The 18,187-nt window shown below is 39.0% G+C and overlaps 1 protein-coding gene across 1 annotated transcript in view; it reads right to left on the bottom strand.

The window, feature by feature from the left end:
- Positions 1-18,187, bottom strand: part of CFAP61 (cilia and flagella associated protein 61) — an 82,816-nt gene that overhangs the window by 43,390 nt on the left and 21,239 nt on the right. Inside the window, 7 exon segments of the mRNA XM_088530338.1 lie at positions 3,638-3,772; positions 6,461-6,667; positions 7,818-7,895; positions 8,400-8,526; positions 12,306-12,445; positions 14,300-14,339; positions 16,236-16,420. Coding sequence (XP_088386464.1) covers positions 3,638-3,772; positions 6,461-6,667; positions 7,818-7,895; positions 8,400-8,526; positions 12,306-12,445; positions 14,300-14,339; positions 16,236-16,420 — 912 coding nt within the window.

The following is an 18,187-nucleotide window of genomic DNA, read 5'->3' as shown; positions in this document are numbered from 1 at the left end:
AAAGCATCCCTTGCCCTGAGGCACTATTATTAGAAGAGGTCAGAATAATCATGAGAATTCACAGCCCTGTAGGAAACTGATAGCCACTGAAATGGCTGTGATATGTCTGTGAAATGGATATGATAGGTCTTCTGTAGCACAAAATGTGTCGAGTTGTATTTGCAGACAGACAGTGAAAATTGCTGGTCTTAAAACCAGACCAACCTTTAACACGAAGGCCAGGCAACAGAGAGGAGGAAAGGGCAGAGCTCCTCAATTCCGTATTTCTTTGGAGAATCATTGTAGCCATAACCCCAAATCCAGGTTTCAAACTGGAAACAATTTGGGGCCAGGAAAAATGGTAAGGGCATGGAGAGAAGAGGGAAGCTGGGTAAGTGGAGTTACTTTCTCACATTATGGCAAATTATGATTTTGTATGATAAATTCCTAGATTTTAAGCACAAATATCTCTATCTGATGTCTAGCTCTCTGCAGAGGGACTACAGAAAGATGGACCCTTGCTTTCTAGGTACCATGAAACAAAGCTCATTCTGTCTGCTAGGAGCAGGAGAGAACCAGCCAGCAATCCATGGCAGAAGGGGTCAAGTTTTACCTTTTTTTCCCCAGACACTGAGGCAGAATAGAGCAATCTGACAGAGGGACAAAGAAAACAAATTATCACAGGCTTAAAACAGACAACTTCTGGTGCTCATCTGGCTGTGACACAACTGGTGCAGACCTGCAGGAAAACCATCTTCGGCACAAGTGAGATCCATCTGGGCTGGCAATGTGTGGGAATGAGCTGCGGGCCAAGCTTTTCTGATTTAGATCAGTGCTGCAGCTTCTGGCTTTGAAGAAAGGAAATGGGGAAGAGAGTCCTTGCGGGTCCTGCCTGAGTTATCTGCAGTGGGTCAATATTTATGAGTGAATCTCTTCATGCTCACAAGCGGGCTGGCACGTATTAAAGAGGGATACAAATTGATTGAGCCCCAGGGCTCCCACTGTGCACTCTCTCTGAGATACTAAGCTACTAATGGCCTACAGAGATACGTATGCACAAATCAAGAGCTGCGCTTAGGCACCAAATGGCTGAGCTGCTGAGACCCAAGCTGTTACTGGTAAAGAATAAATTTTGCAACAAGAAAAAGGGGGAGAGAGAGGGAGTGCGAGCTCGAAAGAGGCTGGAGCAGCAGAAAGGCAGAAAGCTGCAAAAGCCGGAGATGGGAAGCAGCTGTTGATCGGTGGATATCAAGGGGTATCTTGTGGGTATCAAAGCAAAAATTTGATTACGATTATCTCCATGATAAGAGAGAAATACTCAAGCAATTAATTAGGATGGGCAGCCAAATGAAAATTTTACATCTCCAAAATTGACTTGTATTTACAACCCTTTGTTGTAGTTCATGTGAAAAAAAACATCTTGCATCATTGCGGAACTACCCAGAATATGAATTACAAGGATATTCAGTCCTCCAAGTCTGCCTTCAAAGTTGCCTCACCAAAAACAAGCTTGCTGAGCCAGTACAGAGTAGTTTGACACAGATAACCCAGGAGCTGTCCCAACTATATGGAATCCCTGCCTGCCCCCAAGGTTTTAAGACTTGGCAAGATCCTGCCCCTATCCACACAACATCTTGAGGAATATCTTCTTTAAAACCACTCTAGCACAAAGATGATAGTGGATATTTTCTCCTTACTGCTAACCGAGCGCTTGCCTCAGACAGCTTCCTGCTACATCCTACTCCAAAATCTTCTCCTGCTCTTAAAGAGTGTCTAAGTGGGCACTTTCATTGCTACAGTAATGTAAAAGTATAGTTGATTTGTGTCTACTACCTGTTGATTTTATTAGTTTTATAAAATGCATTTCATACTTTAGTTATGACTTAGCTGCAGGATTTTGCAGGGAAGATAAGATTATTGATGAGATGAATCTTCCTTTCTGAAATGTCAGAGCAGGTAGAGAGCAAATGCCTTACACCTTGCCCAAGGAAACACCCCAGATGAGAAAGCAGTTTTAGTTTCTTACCTTCACCAGCATGCTCAGTCCCCCATGGTTGGTTATCTCTTAAATTATAAACTTTCCCAATCTGCAGTGGCCAAAAGTCATTTAATTCACTCATCAGAAGAGTCAATTTAGCTTTGTGTGATTTAAAACTCTCAGTATTTCACACACACACACACACACACACACACACACAAAACCCACAGCAGTAGTGGACTACTTGTATGCTTGAGTTACCATTTGAGGATCAGTGTCAAATACCAGTTTTGATAGAACATAGTCTCACAATAAAAAAAAAGAGAGAGAGAGAGAGAGAATGCTTGCTGATGCATAACATATGGATCCTTATAGAGTGACTAGCCTCCTTTTTTTCCCAGCAAAACTTTGTTAGTGAAAATCCTAGATGTTTTATGCCACAGAATTCACTAACCTTGGGATGTTTTAAACAATTATCTCATTGTCTGCAATTCTCAAAAATCCTCAGGAAGTACTTGGGATCAGAGCAGACACCAGCATTTCAAATCTGCCAGAGGTACAAGGTCTATGATTTTCTAGCTCCAACAAAAATGCTAAAGTCAACTCTTCTAGCCAGACAGTGACATTGTATTTTAAAAAGATAATAGGAAGTAGCTTAAAGAAAAACATTAGATAATTCATTCTGCAGAGAAGAGAAAGGCAGGAGAAGTGATGTGAAAGCCGAGCCCAAGCCTGTTCCACGGTGCCAAACTTAATTCACTGCCTCAGTCATGTTCTGGATTTTGCTTTGTCGCAATCACTGCCTAATGAAGAGTTCTGGATGCCAAAAATTACTGACTAACTGTGAAAGGGACAGCACTAAAAATATTTTATGAGAGCCTATCTCAGCCAATTGGAAGTTAGGAGACAGATATAAAGCTCCCTAATTATGTTTCTTTAGTAAATTACAGCCACATACTGAGAGTATCCATCACTAATGGGCTTTTTTTCCTAACATTTCAGCTTCACTAGCTGCTTCTATGAAGGAACCATCTTTACAACAAATTTTAGTTATTTAAAAATTTAAGACACTATAAAACTTAACAAATGAAGTTTTAAGAGACTTGCAATTTAGAACCTCTGGACTACAGGAGTGCTATATAGATATGAAAAGATCAGTAGCAAAAACAATCTTTTGTTTTAATGTTGAGTCATCCCTGACATTTTGAAGTGTTTTTGAATGCATCTTGTACATAAAAAAATCTGCCTTCAGAACTGAAGAATAAATTGATTTAAGCTATTTCTACAGAAGTTGTCAGAAGCATGACACAGTATTTTCCACTTGGGAGTGCAGAAGACCTCAAATGAACTTACCAGGAGGACTGACTAAATAGTTAAGTCAAAACATTTTTAAATGTATTGCGAGTTTGAAAGTTATTTCATGGAAAAGACTGTTATCAGGTAAGTTTAGCAGGTAAGTTTCAGAATTCAGGGAGTGCGGTTCGTACGGCTCAGCTTGCGATTCTCGCTTGCCAGTGATGGCAGCGCAGAAGCGGAGCTGGGACTGTAAGGGTATGGACCCCATGCTCAGTGTAATTAAGAAGCAACCTATCAACACAAGGATGGTAATGCCACCCCATCTGCCAAAGCCGGCGCTAGCTGGCACGATGCCTCCCGCCTGCTGCTGCTTCTGTTACCCACCTGATCCTTGGAGACCTGCTCTGATGGAGCGTTTATGCCAAGCTCTTCCAGAGGATAGACAATCTGTCGTCTTGGTCGCACGGGAACCATGTAATGAAGGGCAGATGTCAGGGAATGGGCACAGGGATTCTGAAACTGAAAGGCAGCAATCTATATTTCAGCAGAGAGAATGTCAGCACCGTGCATCACAGATGTCGGCTGTATGGCTTTGCAAATACAAAATCCTTAGCCCTGTTGGCTAAATCTGAGAGAAAAATCAGCAAATAAACAAACATACTCAGAGCAGAGGAATGAATTGCAGATAATTCCTGACACTAATGAAGATAATTATGAGAGTAATTACATTACTATCTCTGTGGGAATGACAGATAAACAAGTGGTTTGGTTTATGGGATTTTTCAGCACAAGTATTTTCCCCAGGAGGATATTTTTCTCCATAGTGATCATGAATCAGCTTGATCTGACCTCATTAAGCTATGTTATCTGCTTACTGCTAACCTTTGCTTGTTTGGCAAAGAACAGTTATGAATTTATATAGGAATTCCATACCAACTAAAATGTCAATTTTGTCCAAGTGATAAATGTTAATAAACTGGCATAAACTTGAAGTTAATGGGAATAGCATGGATCATTAGAAGAAGCCTTATCCATTTATTGCAGCGTGACTGGCTCTGTCATACCTTATGACATGAAAACGAAAAAAATAAGAGAATTACGGGAAATGGAGAATGAACATTAATGCAAACTAAATTACACTGAAGTACCTTTCCACCCACAAATATCAAAACGCCCTTAATGTTATTAATGTTACTACGTTGAAACCTGAGCAAAATATCACATTTACCGCTTATTAGGAAGTAAAAATGAGTTCAAGTAACTTAAAGTAACTCACTTTAACCCCAAAATAGACCAAACCGGAATCATTAGTAAGATTTAACTTTTCTCTTCCATCCGCTGCCATTACCCTGCATTTTGGTAAGTGCCTCTGAAGAACCCAAGAACCTAATGCAACACAAGGACATTGGTTTCTCAAGAGAACACTTATTAAAACTCCACAGAAGTGCTCATTAGCAAAGTAGGAAAAGACATCCTTTTGAAAAAGCGCCTATGTGTAACCTATCAAAATTCCTCTATTACAAAAAGGTGACATTTTCAAAACCACCTAAGTTACCAGGGATACTGTTAATCTCAATACCATCTAAAGCAAGGCACTGAGCCTAGCTAGCCATGCAGATATCTCCCAGAGTTAGGGAGACAAGTGTTTCCAGAGGGTCATTCTTTCCACCCTAAAATATGTAGCTACGATTGATGGATGAATTGCCTTCTGAAGGCACCATGTTTTCTCCATTAATTCTTGCTGGAGCCTAGGCAAAACCAGATCCCAGCTCTTACATGGCTACATATTGATGAGATTTCATATTTGAAAATTTTATCTTATGTCCTCTTTTCTTGCCAAACACAAGACTGATGACAAGACACAGGAGCATTTTTAAAATAAACTTTTTTTTGCACACACAAATTTGGTGCTTCCCCAAAATGTACATTTGGTCACACAGCATTAAGTTCTTATGGTTCTTCAGTAGCACTTGCAGAAGCACAGGTAGGATGACCAGGTCTCACTGACTGTTGATGAAGCACACTCTGAAGTATCTACATCTCTTATGAGGAGTTCTTATATCCACTCAAATGTGCAACTCATGCTTTGTTAGGCTCGGTAACATCATTTTTCTTTTCCCTTTCCTGCACTCCTCTCTGCCCTGAATCCAAACCCAGGTACTGGTACCTCTCAAAATTTACTATGCAGCCGAGTGATTGTAGGTGAGACAGCACAGCTTGATCAAGTTCTATTAAATTATGTCAGGAAATACAGAAAGTTGGTAAATATGAAGATACTACATGTGCTTTATACCTTGTCATTTATAACCTGCTTTGCAACTGATTTGCAAGCAACATAAAAGCATGCCAGTTGTATCAGCATATTAAAAGCAATTAAATAAAAACATTATGTTGGCCTCCTCATGAGTATTGATGAATAACACAAGCTTCTTGTTTCTTCAACTATGCTTCCAATAGAGAAGCAAGAGACAGAGTCAAACTCGGATTAAGTTAGAGGTTACAACTCAGACACAGCATCCCACCTGGGCAGAACTGGCAATACCGGGTGGTTGCTACTTCCTCTTGAAACAGCTGTTTTGGGGATGGAGGAAAGGCAGAAAACTGCCAGTCATTATTACAACACATTGATGCAGGGGGCTGAAGCAATGCCCCAAACAGCAGCAGTACCAGGACCTACATGAGTATAAAGCAGACCTACTTCTTCCAGAGCCAAGGGAGGAAATAGCCAACAAATTATTCCTCTGCTGTGCTTCTCCCACGGCAGCATACTAATGTGTGTAACTTAAGACACCTAACCACATTTAAAGCTCAGCTGCCCAAGAATCCCTCTAAATTTAATTGCAAAGCAGGCATTTTTAAAGCATGATTCAGCTCAGAAGGAGCCATCCTAGGAATGGATTCTGCCTCTTCACACACTGTGTAATAAGCCAAGTCCAAGTACACTTTGAACATATGTGTTTGAAGGTATGGAATTAGTCTGGGCTTACATGCACTCCTTTACATGCAAGGCTGATAAAGCTACAGACTAAACCTACTGTCACCAGCTATGTCCATGAATGCAGATCCTGTGGCATGAAAAGAACAAGAAAGAAGTTTGCTCCAATAAAAAAAATCATGTTTACAGTCATAAAAGCAAAAATTAACAAATAAATAAAACAAAGTGAACAACCATGACAATATTTAGTAGATCAATCACACTCTTCTCACCTTGCCTTCCACATACTGTGGATAAATAGGGTAGTAAAGAGAAGACTTGTGAGCCAAACGAAGAATCTCCTTTAGAAAGTGTTTGGTGTAGTGCCGAAATATGGGATTTAACACAAAATGATAGAGATGTCCATGCTCCTCTCGCTGGTGGTGATAAAAATTAATAAAATCTTCAATGTTGTAATGTGTATGAATATATTCAATATCCTGGAAAACAGGAATTTGGAAATGTCAGCAGCAACAGAACAGCTGATTCTATAATACTAAAAAAGTGCCTACAAGTTGCGAACACTTAAATGAAGGCCTTTAAGAGGTATTTGCAATCAAAATATAATGACTGAACATGGTTCTTCACAATCTTCTCGTTGTATAAAGATCTGTTTTTGTAAGTTGCCTGCATTTATTTACAGAGAATGAATATTTGACCCATCACAAGAACATCTGATATGATTAAATGGTAATTATTGAAAACAAACAAACAAAAAACAATAGAAACAACAGAAAATTAGTCCTAATTCTCTGTTTTGCTGTTAAACACAGGGAAATGTAAGTTACCCTCTCACAATGCTGAATGTGAAAGAAGGAAATTTTACAGGAGAGAGATGTGCCAGAAACAATTCCAACAAGTTTTCCCTGACAAAGGGATAAAAGTTGAGATTTCTGCATGTATATGCATTCCACTGAAATTACTGTAGCCCCTTAATGTTCTTGATATAATTAAGATCTTTCATCACTATTTGTTTTTTTAAATTGAGCACTGCAAGTGTGGAAAGATCTAAAATCCATTTTTTTTTGTATCAGAAGAATGCCACAGAACAAATAAAAGTCTTAACAAATGCTTATTTTCTCAAGAATAACAGGTAAATGTCTTCCTTTTTTTGGTAACACAACAAAGAATTAGATTTTTTTGAAGTTAACTGTGTGTGATTTATGTCATTCTATAGGTACTATCAGTAAAAAATTGATAAAGTAAATGTAGAAGGAGAGTTGCTACCCTCTGCAGTATGCCATGGAACAAAAAAGATTATTGACTTTGGAAATGGGGCAGTAAAACAGGTGACCGCAGCAACAGATTTAGAGGCAGAATGACTTTCTGGTCACAGAGAACCAAAAATGAGAGGATTATGTTTTTCCCCCTATGTATCCAGCCATGACCTATGAGAAGGGAAATAACTGCTCTTCTCTCTTTCCTGTCTCTGCAGACTCCAAGTTTATAAAAGCAGTATTTTTTGTTAGGTAAATTTGCTGCTACATACATATATAGTGACAAGCATGGAATGCAGCTTTTGGTCTTAAGGGCTAAGTGTTAGAGCACTCATACAACCCCATTCCAGGAACTGGGGAAGATACAAATTACCATTTCATCTTTAATAACAGAAACACCAACTATTTGATCCAAAGCTTCTGCTACAAATGCCTGCATGGGGGTCCCCTCCTGCAAGGCAAAAAGGGTAAATAAATTCATGCTTCTTATGTCTTTACATATTTCACTGTTTCATCATCGCTCTGCATTGCACCACATGATCACAGTTACAACACATCCATTCGATGCTGTACCCCAATTTGGCCACTCTTCCTTAACTCAAGGCCTAATCCTCAAACAAAGCACACACAGTTGGCCTCTTGACCATACACCACCTTATAGAGCTAAAGTTTAGGCTCACGATCTAGCTGCTATAGGAGTACAGGGGTGCTATAGAAGCACCCACTAATTTAGTCATATGGGGTAGGTTCTGATCTTAGGAAAGAATACCAATTGATAAAGAATACTAATTGGTAAAAGTAAGAGGAACTAGCACGTCAGGTTGAATTCAAACCACTAACTGTTGGCTGCATACCTATGTATTACATAGAGAAACAGAACAACAGAATAAATACTGGTGTTTTTACCACTATTTGCCCCTTCTGTTTTCATAAATACATTTGCAAAAATACTCACTGGATTCTTGCGAGCCAGAGTAAACATCTTTAAGTCATTTAATATACTTTCATTCAAGCTAAGAGTTTTAATGAGCTTTTCAACACCAAGTATATCATGGGTTGTTGCTTTTCTTATATTAAATGACCTATAAGGAAAAGAAAAAAAGAAAAAAAGAGGAAGGGTTTGCTGTGCACAAATGAAATTCCCATGCCTGTAAAGATGGGCACATCTTTTCAAAGATGAAACTGATGGCATATGTCAATTGTTTCAAATGCATCTGATAAGTTATTGCTTAATTACATGAAAGAGTGAGTTAGCAGAGAAAAAAAAGCAAAAAAAGTATCAACTGAAAAAGCGTGAGAGCTTTTTAACATCAAAGCTCCACAGCACCTGATTCGGGAGACTCCAGTTATTTCTATAGGAAGGAGATGATCGAGTGTCAAAGAAGCTAGCACATCTTATAGAGGTACATGAGCCACCCGGCAGGCAGACCACAGCTCTCCCAAACACGACAGAGCACTAAGCTCATTAACTCCAGTCCTCAACCAAGATCTTCACTTGGTGCAAATTATCACAGCTCTTCTCCATTAACTGTAGCTGTGACATTTTAGAGCAGCTGAGGAGCCTTCCCTTGTTGTCTCTTGCAGACAGCAATTTTTCCTGGTTAAGAGGTGCTCATATAATTAAGGCTTACAGAGTGCTGCTGTTCAAGGAACTCAATTAAAACTTGATTTCCAAGAAATAAGACAATTTATCCCCATTAACAAAAACTGGAAATCATACAGTACAGCTTCCATTTCTGTTCTTGTTTTCAATTTAAACTTCGATGTGCCTGTTCAGCCTGTTAAATCACACCCAAGTTGATTTTGTGAAAAATGTTTTTGACAAAAATCAGATCTAACAACTTACAGAATACTGCTACAAAACACCCAATATGAGAAATTTCATAGCTTAAAACTTAATAGAACATTTCCAACTTGATTGAGGGCTCAAAAGCAGACATTTGATCACTAAATTGTGAAACAGGCCTTGTAGTTAACATCCAAGCTACAAATTAACGCTGAATACCTAAGTGAGCTTCAGCTCAATTCCTGCGTTTCACACATGTCCTCAGCCTGCAAGATCAAACAAGCAGTTGCAGATGATTGAGCAGTCAGCATGAGCAGCAGCCTGGGTAGCTTCTCCAGTGTCCCTAGGATTTTCCAACCCCTAAGCACGTTGTCTTCCTGCCCTCCACTGAGCCCAGTGCCCGAGTTCCCCCCGACTCTGCAACGGACACAAGAGAGGGCAATCAAGCCAATAATGAACTGTGAATTTTAGGAGGAGGAAAACTGAACATGCAAAAACGGAAACTGCTTTAAAAATTAAAACAATGAGATCCATAGTGAGAAACAAAGACTAAGGAGGATTATCCAAGGTCTGTGCATGCTCATTTCTCCTCCAGCAATCAATTAACTTATTCTAGGTGCCCAGTTCCTTTGACTGCTCAGAAGCCAGGGCTCTATTATTATTATTAGGCTTTTTGGTGAAAATTGAAGAGAAGTATCCATTAAGCATTTCAGCCTTTTCCTTGTCATCCTTTATTTGTTCTCCTTCACTGTTAAATAGCAGACCTATACTTCCATTTGCTGCACTCTTGCTTTTTGTGTACTTAATACCTTTTCTTATTCCCTTTACACCCTTTGTTAATCAGCATCTCATTTTTGCCCATGTCTCTTCTGATTTTGCCCTTTCAGGTCTCTACATTCCCACTTTTTTACCCATTTGTTACTTTTAATCCATTTTTTGTGACTTCCTTTTCATTCACATGCCTTTTGAAAGCTCCTAGCGCAACTACAGTAAATTTATCTTCTACTTTTTCACATTTTGCTTGTATCTACGGGAGTATTTGCTGCTGTGCACTGAGTTTTCTGTTCTTCCGTTCCAAAATGCTTCAGCTAGTTTCCTCCATAGCTTTTCTGATCCTGAACCTTACTCACAGATTATTTTTTCATATTTTCTTACACAGCTGCAAGGATACTGTAAAAAGCCACTTAAATTATTCTGGTTTCACAGAAAGGCCGGTATCCCTTGGAATATATCCAATTTAATCAGAATGGTAAAGTCATTAAATTACTTGGTAAGTTTAAATTTGATTGATTTTGATTTGGTTAATTTTGACCAAAATAACAAAAGAACCTATGACTTCCAATGCTGCTGCTGGATTACTACACAGCTGTGCCTGAGATTAACAGGAATTGCTCCAGTGGGCAGCTGGAAGAAAGAAGTGGATTCTTACATAATACATAGAAGTCCCATTTTATCATGTGGAAAAAAGCACCTCCATAGGTGCCAGAGTCGCTGTCCAGCTCCTGCATGAGTTATTTGCATCCCAAAGGTGATTAAGTATGCAATTAAAATATAAGTATTTTTCTGCAACCATTCGAAATTTAGCTACAGTAATGAGACAAATAAAAGGAAAATCTCTTTAACACAATTTAAGCTTGGTATTTTGGTAAGTATATATTGCTATTATATATTAACTTGAATCATATAACCCCCTAGTCTCCCAAAACAGTTAATGAAGTGAGGCAGACTACTACAGAGAAGATCAATAACCAGAGATTAACTGAGACTTCCTGAATTTCCCTCTAAAATTATTTTTATCTCTCCGCTGACAACATAAGGGAAGGGGAACGGGGTTGGATTTAGAGCTCCTGCTATAACACCTCCACTGTGGTTTTTTTTTTTATATATATATGGTTTTTAATATACAGCATTTTCCTTAATTTAGGTTGGAAGGAACTTGGAAGGTCAGTCCTGCCCAAAGCAAGACTAACACTGAATTCAGACCAAGCTGCTTGAAAATATCCTTGGAGCTTTTCAAGACCTGACTGGATAAGGCCAGTCACAAATAACTATGAGCTAAAAAGTCTGCTGGAAAAAAAAAAAAAAAAAAAAAAAAAACCCTTTCAAAAACTCACAAAATTTCCCTTGCTGAAATAGCAACCCATATCCTAATAAATAAATTAACAAACACATAGACAAATGAACCCCATGAAAAACTGCTGGGAAGATAGGGAAATATAGGGAAAAACTTGCCAAAAATCTCCCTCCCTCAAAAGCATCAGAAACACAAAACTAAATAAAATGATCCCTCTCTAATTAAACATCCCCCCAAGCTGTAAATTAATTAAATAAACCAAAATCATAAATAACTGTAGAGGGAAAAGAAAAGAAAGCTGAGAAAAAAATCCCCAAAGAAAACCCCATCAAACTCCCCTAGCAAAATAAATAAAGTCCACAAAACAAACATGCAAAAATTAGACTCTTTCACAACCTGATGAAAATGGGGGAAAAAAGAAAAAAAAAATTAAATACCACCACCATCTTTGCTGAAAAGAAAACGCAAGGCAGGAGCAGAAACCAAGCAAGGACCCACCAAGTGCCAAAGTCGCTGTCAGCCCTCCTTACAGAGGATGAGCTTCTCATTGCTGCCTACCCACCAGGCAGTTAGGGGCTATAGACACAGGTCCTTTTTCCTGTGGCTAGCATAAACACAAACAGCAGATCACAGTACCATAAAGAATTAAAGAGAGGGAGATGGAAAACTTGGGATTAATTTAGGGGAACTCCATCATATTGCAAGATTCTCACAACATCCTTTCCAAAATCCACAAGCACTCTGCAGATGAATGCAAATCAAAGCTACAGGTTGAGGTTTGGGGAGGAAACACAGAAGCCCTGTTCCTCCTTACTGCAGTCCTGCACTGCTTTTGGGACTCAAGTTATCATTTTGAGAAGATGTTGTGTTGTGCCACATAGACACAGCAGCTTGTTCTAATGTGAAGAAGGAGCACCCATCGGGTGCTAGGTTGTATGGAGCAAACACATTCCATGAAAGCACTTTAGAGAGTATTTGTTGCCACAAGGCACATGACTCACTTGAGCAATCCAGCACGGTGGAACAGGTAAAGCTCATGATTGAACGTGGAAGTACAGAACGGGACAACTCGAACGAAACTCTTGATCAGATGGAACTCGGGCGTGAGATGGGGCACGACGATGATGCAGAAGTCTTTGTCCTGAAACCATATGGAGAGAATACAGGCACTCAGTGATCTCAACATCAGCTCTACACAAAACCTTCTGACTGGAAGGACTGCCTAGACAGCGAGATATCTGGAAGCAGTATTTTCCTTGATATGTCCTTTCTTTCTACCCTACAATTTTCTGCAGTAGAATTTTAGAACAATGAACATCTGTCTGGGATTTTCTGCACATTTAGAACATCAACCAGAGCAGGATGTCCTGAAATCCTAGACAAATAGCCTGTGTGCACACATGGATTGATGTTACCTCATGCTCACAGCAGACCTGATCAATTTGGGTTTACAAAGGTACAACAAAGTCCAGCTCATGCTAAACTTGGCATTGCTAATGTCAATGTGCTACAGGGTCCATCTGCATAAGAACATGGTATGACAGTGGAAGCAAGCTGAGGAAGTGTGGGCTAGACAAGAGCACAGTGAGGTGGATTGAGAACTGGGTGAAGGGCAGAGCTCAGAGGGGTGTGATCAGCGGTGCAAAGTCTAGTTGGAGGCCTGGAGCTAGCAGGGTGTCCCAGCGGTCAACACTGCCCCAGTCTTGTTCCTCTTCTTCATCCCTGACCTGGATGAAGGGACAGGGTACACCCTGCGAGGAGAGTCCTGGAGAGGTGGGCAGAGAGGAACCTCACAAAGTTCAAGAAAGGCAAGGGCAGAGTTGTACATCTAGGCAGGAATAACGCCAAGCCCCAGGACAGGCTGGGACTGACCTGCTGGAGAGTGGGGAAGGAAGTGAAAGACTTAGAAGGCCTGTTTTCTGTACTCAGTTTCTTTAGGAACATAGGTTAACATGCCTTTACATGCCTTAAGGTAACAAGTTAACTAAGTGCTAATATTACTCCAGTCTCCACTTTGGAAAATTTCTGACAGTGAGCACTTTTAAATGATGATGATATTTAGGAGCAACTCCATATCTCTGATCATCAGGGTCCTGTCTCTAAGAAATGGCTACTATGCAGTAATTTAAAGTACGAATTTAAAACACACTGCAGTGTATATTAAAATTGCCTATCAAGTGGAGCTTGTTACTTTAGCTAACGATTGATTACGCAGGGAGTTAGGGTGAAATAATTACTTCACAGTAAACTCACAGCCTCCTTAGATGCACATTAGCTTTGCCCTGTACGTAAGTCCAACTATTTAGGATATAGGCAAGTAATACGAATTTTCTTAATACTACTTTAATTCCTTCTCTTTTCATGTGTTTTCCCTGACTTTATTTTTAATTTAGACAAAGTCTAAGTCTATACATGAATTTAGAGGAGTTTGTTCTCCAGATCTGCTTCTCAGAAGAGTTCCTTTGGGATGCATGCAAAGAACTTAGGAACACGATGTCCAAAAGCCATTTTTGCAAGCACCATGCACTCATGCAAATTAATTTCAAAGGCAATATCAATACCAGATAAATCAAAGCAAGAGCTTGAGATTCAGGTATGTGCAAAAAAAAACCCAGAAAAAGTCTGCATGACTTTACTGTTTAAATTAAGCATTATGTTGAGAACTCCTTGAACAGCTCTTCAAACAAGCTTCCATTTTGGCTAATGAAGCCTTCCAGATAGGCCTCAGAATGGCACACTGATTACCAAGACTATCAGAACAAACCTGTGAGTATCACAGCACATAGCAAAAAATAATGAGCTAATTGCAATTCATGTGCTTGCTGTGCTACTGTCCCACATTAAGAAATGGAACCTCATCAAGCTCTCCTTGTAGAACCAAATGCATTTTTCCAGAGGCGAGAGAAATGTGAGTAGGCATGTACAAGTGGAAAAATAATATCACTTATAATATCTTATCATACATTTTTCACCTTAATACTTTGCTTATACGTACTGGAAAAAGCTGGAAAGCATAATGCAATAAATCCAGTGATCTGCAACCAAAAGCAAACATTGTTACATAAATAAAGTGCATATCAAACAGACACTATATATTTCAAAAGAATTACTTCTCCGTATATGCAGGGAACACTTATTCACAGTGCTAATCAGAAATTTTTACTAGTTCATAATTAATCACTCTTCACCTAAAAGAAAAACTGAAAATTTCAGACAGATGTTGCTCACTCAGAAGCATTTTTCAGAAGAGTTTCATAGACTTCCAGAACACTGTTAGTGTATATAGTAAACATTTATTGATGATACAAACAGTTGTTATTTCCATCACGTACCAAGGGTTCTGTCACTATCCGTTTGGTAAATCTACCCAATGGACATCAGGAGAACAGGAACATCAATACTTTGAAATTGTTTTTGAACACTTCCCTCTTTTTCACTTCACACCTACTGATTTAGAATAATTTCACTCTCTTTTCCATGCTGACAGAGAAATGTGATATTTGAGTTTAAAAAGACAAATCTAGCTATTTCATCCTGTTTCTCCTATGTTCAAGGAGAACACAGCACTCTAAACCCACCAAATCCTGTTATGTGGAAACTTTACAAAGTATTTTCCCACAATAGAATATTCAGTACAGATACACATTACCTAAAAACACTGACAAATACCTCCTTTCTCCAGATACATAATTAAAATAATCAAGTTACTTTTTTTCCTTCACCAATAATAAGATTACTAACTAAACAAAAAGTTATAAATACAGATTTGGATTGTGGTATTGCATAGTTCCCTATGTAAAACATATTTATGATCAGTTGATAGCATAGCTGAATGGGGAGAAGAAAAAGCTATTGCAACGTAATTTTCTGTTCTCCGGCATCTAGTACCTTCTTGGCAACACGGAATTCAGGAACGAAGGGAGATTCTTCAGGGGACTTACAAGGGTACCAGATACAGAGGGCAGACTAGGAGTTCAGGTCCTTCGTATTTCACTTGCAGTGCAAGCCGCATGACAATTACAGATTTAAAGAGATGGAAACATTTGGCCACTTTACTGGATAACACAAATTCCTCAGCAGTAAACTCTCCCTGAGGGCTAAGATGCAATCATGCCAACATATCAAGCGAATGGCTATTTCTGGATCCCCATTGCGTTGGGTCAGCAGTAGTTCCTCTAGGACAAAATCCTCAGATACTGATCCCCAGCAGAATTGCCTCATGCCCTCCCCTCTGATACATTTGCTATTCTGCCTCTCTGCTTCTCTGAAAACAGGAGGATCAAGCTAATGCAAATTAGGGAAGTATCTAAACAAAAACACACATTTTAAAGTCCCTGCAGCTACCACGCATGGATGTTAATAAATGTTAATCTTGGCAAAAGTCTACAGAAAGAAATCCTATCTTCCCCCTAGATATCCATCTTAGAATCCAAACTGTTCCAGAGATGTCTCCGGGGTGGGGAAGAAAAGAGACAACAATCTGCAGTGTTCAGTGATAAACACAGTGGACATACTTTGAGCAGAAGCAACCACGGTGCATAGGAAGGACAGAATGCCAGAAGTGGAAAAAGAAATGAAAGATCCTTATCCTAACAGCATGCTACGAGTAGAAAACCTGATTCTTCTACAGAGAGGTTATTTCCCAGCATGGGAAAAGCAGAATCACAGTTCTCCATTACTGCTCCAGTATAATGGGTGAGTCCTCATCTCACAAAAACATCATTTTATTTTAGAGTATCTTGTCCATTTATTAACTGTTCTGGAACAGTTACTCTCTGTTGAGAGTACCACATACATTGATGAATGCTTTTTAATAGATCAGAGACTCATAGCACTCTAATGAAATAGTATTTTCTTCTCTTCCTAATGAATTTAAACTAGATTACCAGGTAAATATGCACAAAGAAGCCTATATGCCCATCCATACTTGCCTACTTTCATGTTGCTTGTCCATACAAAACAGACGAATACAGAAAGCATTGAAAGTGCCTCTGTACACAGGTCGAAAAGCATCGTCTTCTTCAGTCTCAGAGACAGGTGTTGCTGCAAATTTAAAATCTTTGCCACTGACATCATCTGATGGCAGTTCAGTATGGGAAACAGCATTCCCTCCATCCTTCTGTAACAATAAGAGACAAATGATCACCAGCAACGGTTCAGAGATGTTTTCATTCTTTCATGAAAAGGTTTTGCATCACTCCCATCTCCTAGCAGACACACAGGGATACACTTTGCCTTTGTCACATCTTTACAACTACCAAAGGTTAAGGAGGAATTTTTAATGTAAAATCTACCTGCTTGTGAAACAGTATGTTTAAAATGGCCCTAAAAGAATACAGCAATTCTTGCGGGAGAGCAATATAACCACGAGCTCAGAGTTTTCACTAGAATTGCTTTGTGAGGCAGTAAAATACATATCTTCCAGAAATGCTTTGCAATATAAACATTTTCTTTCCAGATGTATATTGAAACTATGTGAAAACTGAAGCATGTTACATTAAGGAGAATGGAACCAATTCAGAGAATATTGTGGAAATGCAATTGCATAGTTATGGGAAGAAAGACAGAGCAGTTTGTCACAGCCCTGAAAGAGAGACTACAAGGCAGATAGAACCATTTAAGGGTTCTTGGGATACTTTCTCCACTGATTCATGAAGCATCCAAAATAAATTAAGTGAATGGTTTTGTCATTACATAAATTAACCTTTTATGAATACACAGATCATAGCACTACCAGAAGATTTACTCTCCTATCTACTAATATTTTTACTTATAAAGTCTGCTGCTTCAGAAGAGGAGCTTAGAAAAAAATCCTCCTTTCATACCTACAAAAACGATGTCTGATTTGGTGCTAACGATTTACAATGCTGTATGAGCCCTAGTCACATCAGATGTTACACAAATACAGGAGAAAATAAAAGCCCTGTTTTGACAGCACCGTCTATGGGATTTACTAGGACAACTTCCACGGCTTAGCTCTGAAATAGTAACTTCATCCAAAGCATTATATGCCTCATTTAAAAAGAAACGGGCAAAGCGAGCAAGTAATGTATTGACTTAGAACTGATTCTTCTACACAAAAATGCTGAATCACAATATTTTAATTTATAGTGTCTTTCATTTTAAAGCATGAAAATAAATTTCACAGTCAGTACCAAAGCAGTCGGTAGTTCACATTTTCTTTCAGATCCAGTGCGAATGAAAGTACACTCCCTTATACAAAAGCCAAAGTAAATGGGATATGGTGGGAAATCATACAGCTGTTTTAAAAGGAGGAGGAGAGAAAATTACAGATTCTACCCTTATCTGGCTGTGGCAAAATGCAAGACAGCCCCTCTGCCAAAGTTTCTGACTACCAGGAACCAGAGAAGAGGTCTTCTTCATGTGATTTGAAGTGAATTATTTAAGAGTTAACTTTCAGTTTGCAGAGGAATGCAGTTATTCACTTTCAGCATTCAGTTTCTAAACACAGCCCTATTGCATAGGATTGCTTTAAATATTCTAAGTTAACTTTATTTATTTATTTATTTATTCAGCAACTAGGCTATCCTTTTGCAAGGTTTTCAACTTCTATTGAGGTTTAGAGCATGATGTTGCAAAATTTACTTTTTTGCTTGGAAAAAGGATTTTCTGTCTTAAGAATATGGTTTGGGACTTTAAGGAACACTTCAAATATGAGAACAGTTGCCTCGTTTCCTTTTGTAGACTGCAAGGAAACGGTGCCTGAAGCCGTGTTCCTCCTATGCCCTGGCCCATTCTCTGCCTCCCTTCTCTCAAGAGCCACATCTAGCTGGTTCACCACATACATTTGTCAAACTACGTCTAGACTGTGATAACATCTACTTCGCTGGAGGCCGTCTAGACAATATTTTTACAAAGTGAT

This window comes from Tinamus guttatus, unplaced genomic scaffold (assembly GCF_059628265.1).
Source record: "Tinamus guttatus ecotype Peru unplaced genomic scaffold, ASM5962826v1 Tinamus_guttatus_pri_ptg000367l, whole genome shotgun sequence".
In the NCBI taxonomy this organism is placed as follows: Eukaryota; Metazoa; Chordata; class Aves; order Tinamiformes; family Tinamidae; genus Tinamus; species Tinamus guttatus.
This window is presented reverse-complemented; position numbering and strand designations above follow the sequence as displayed.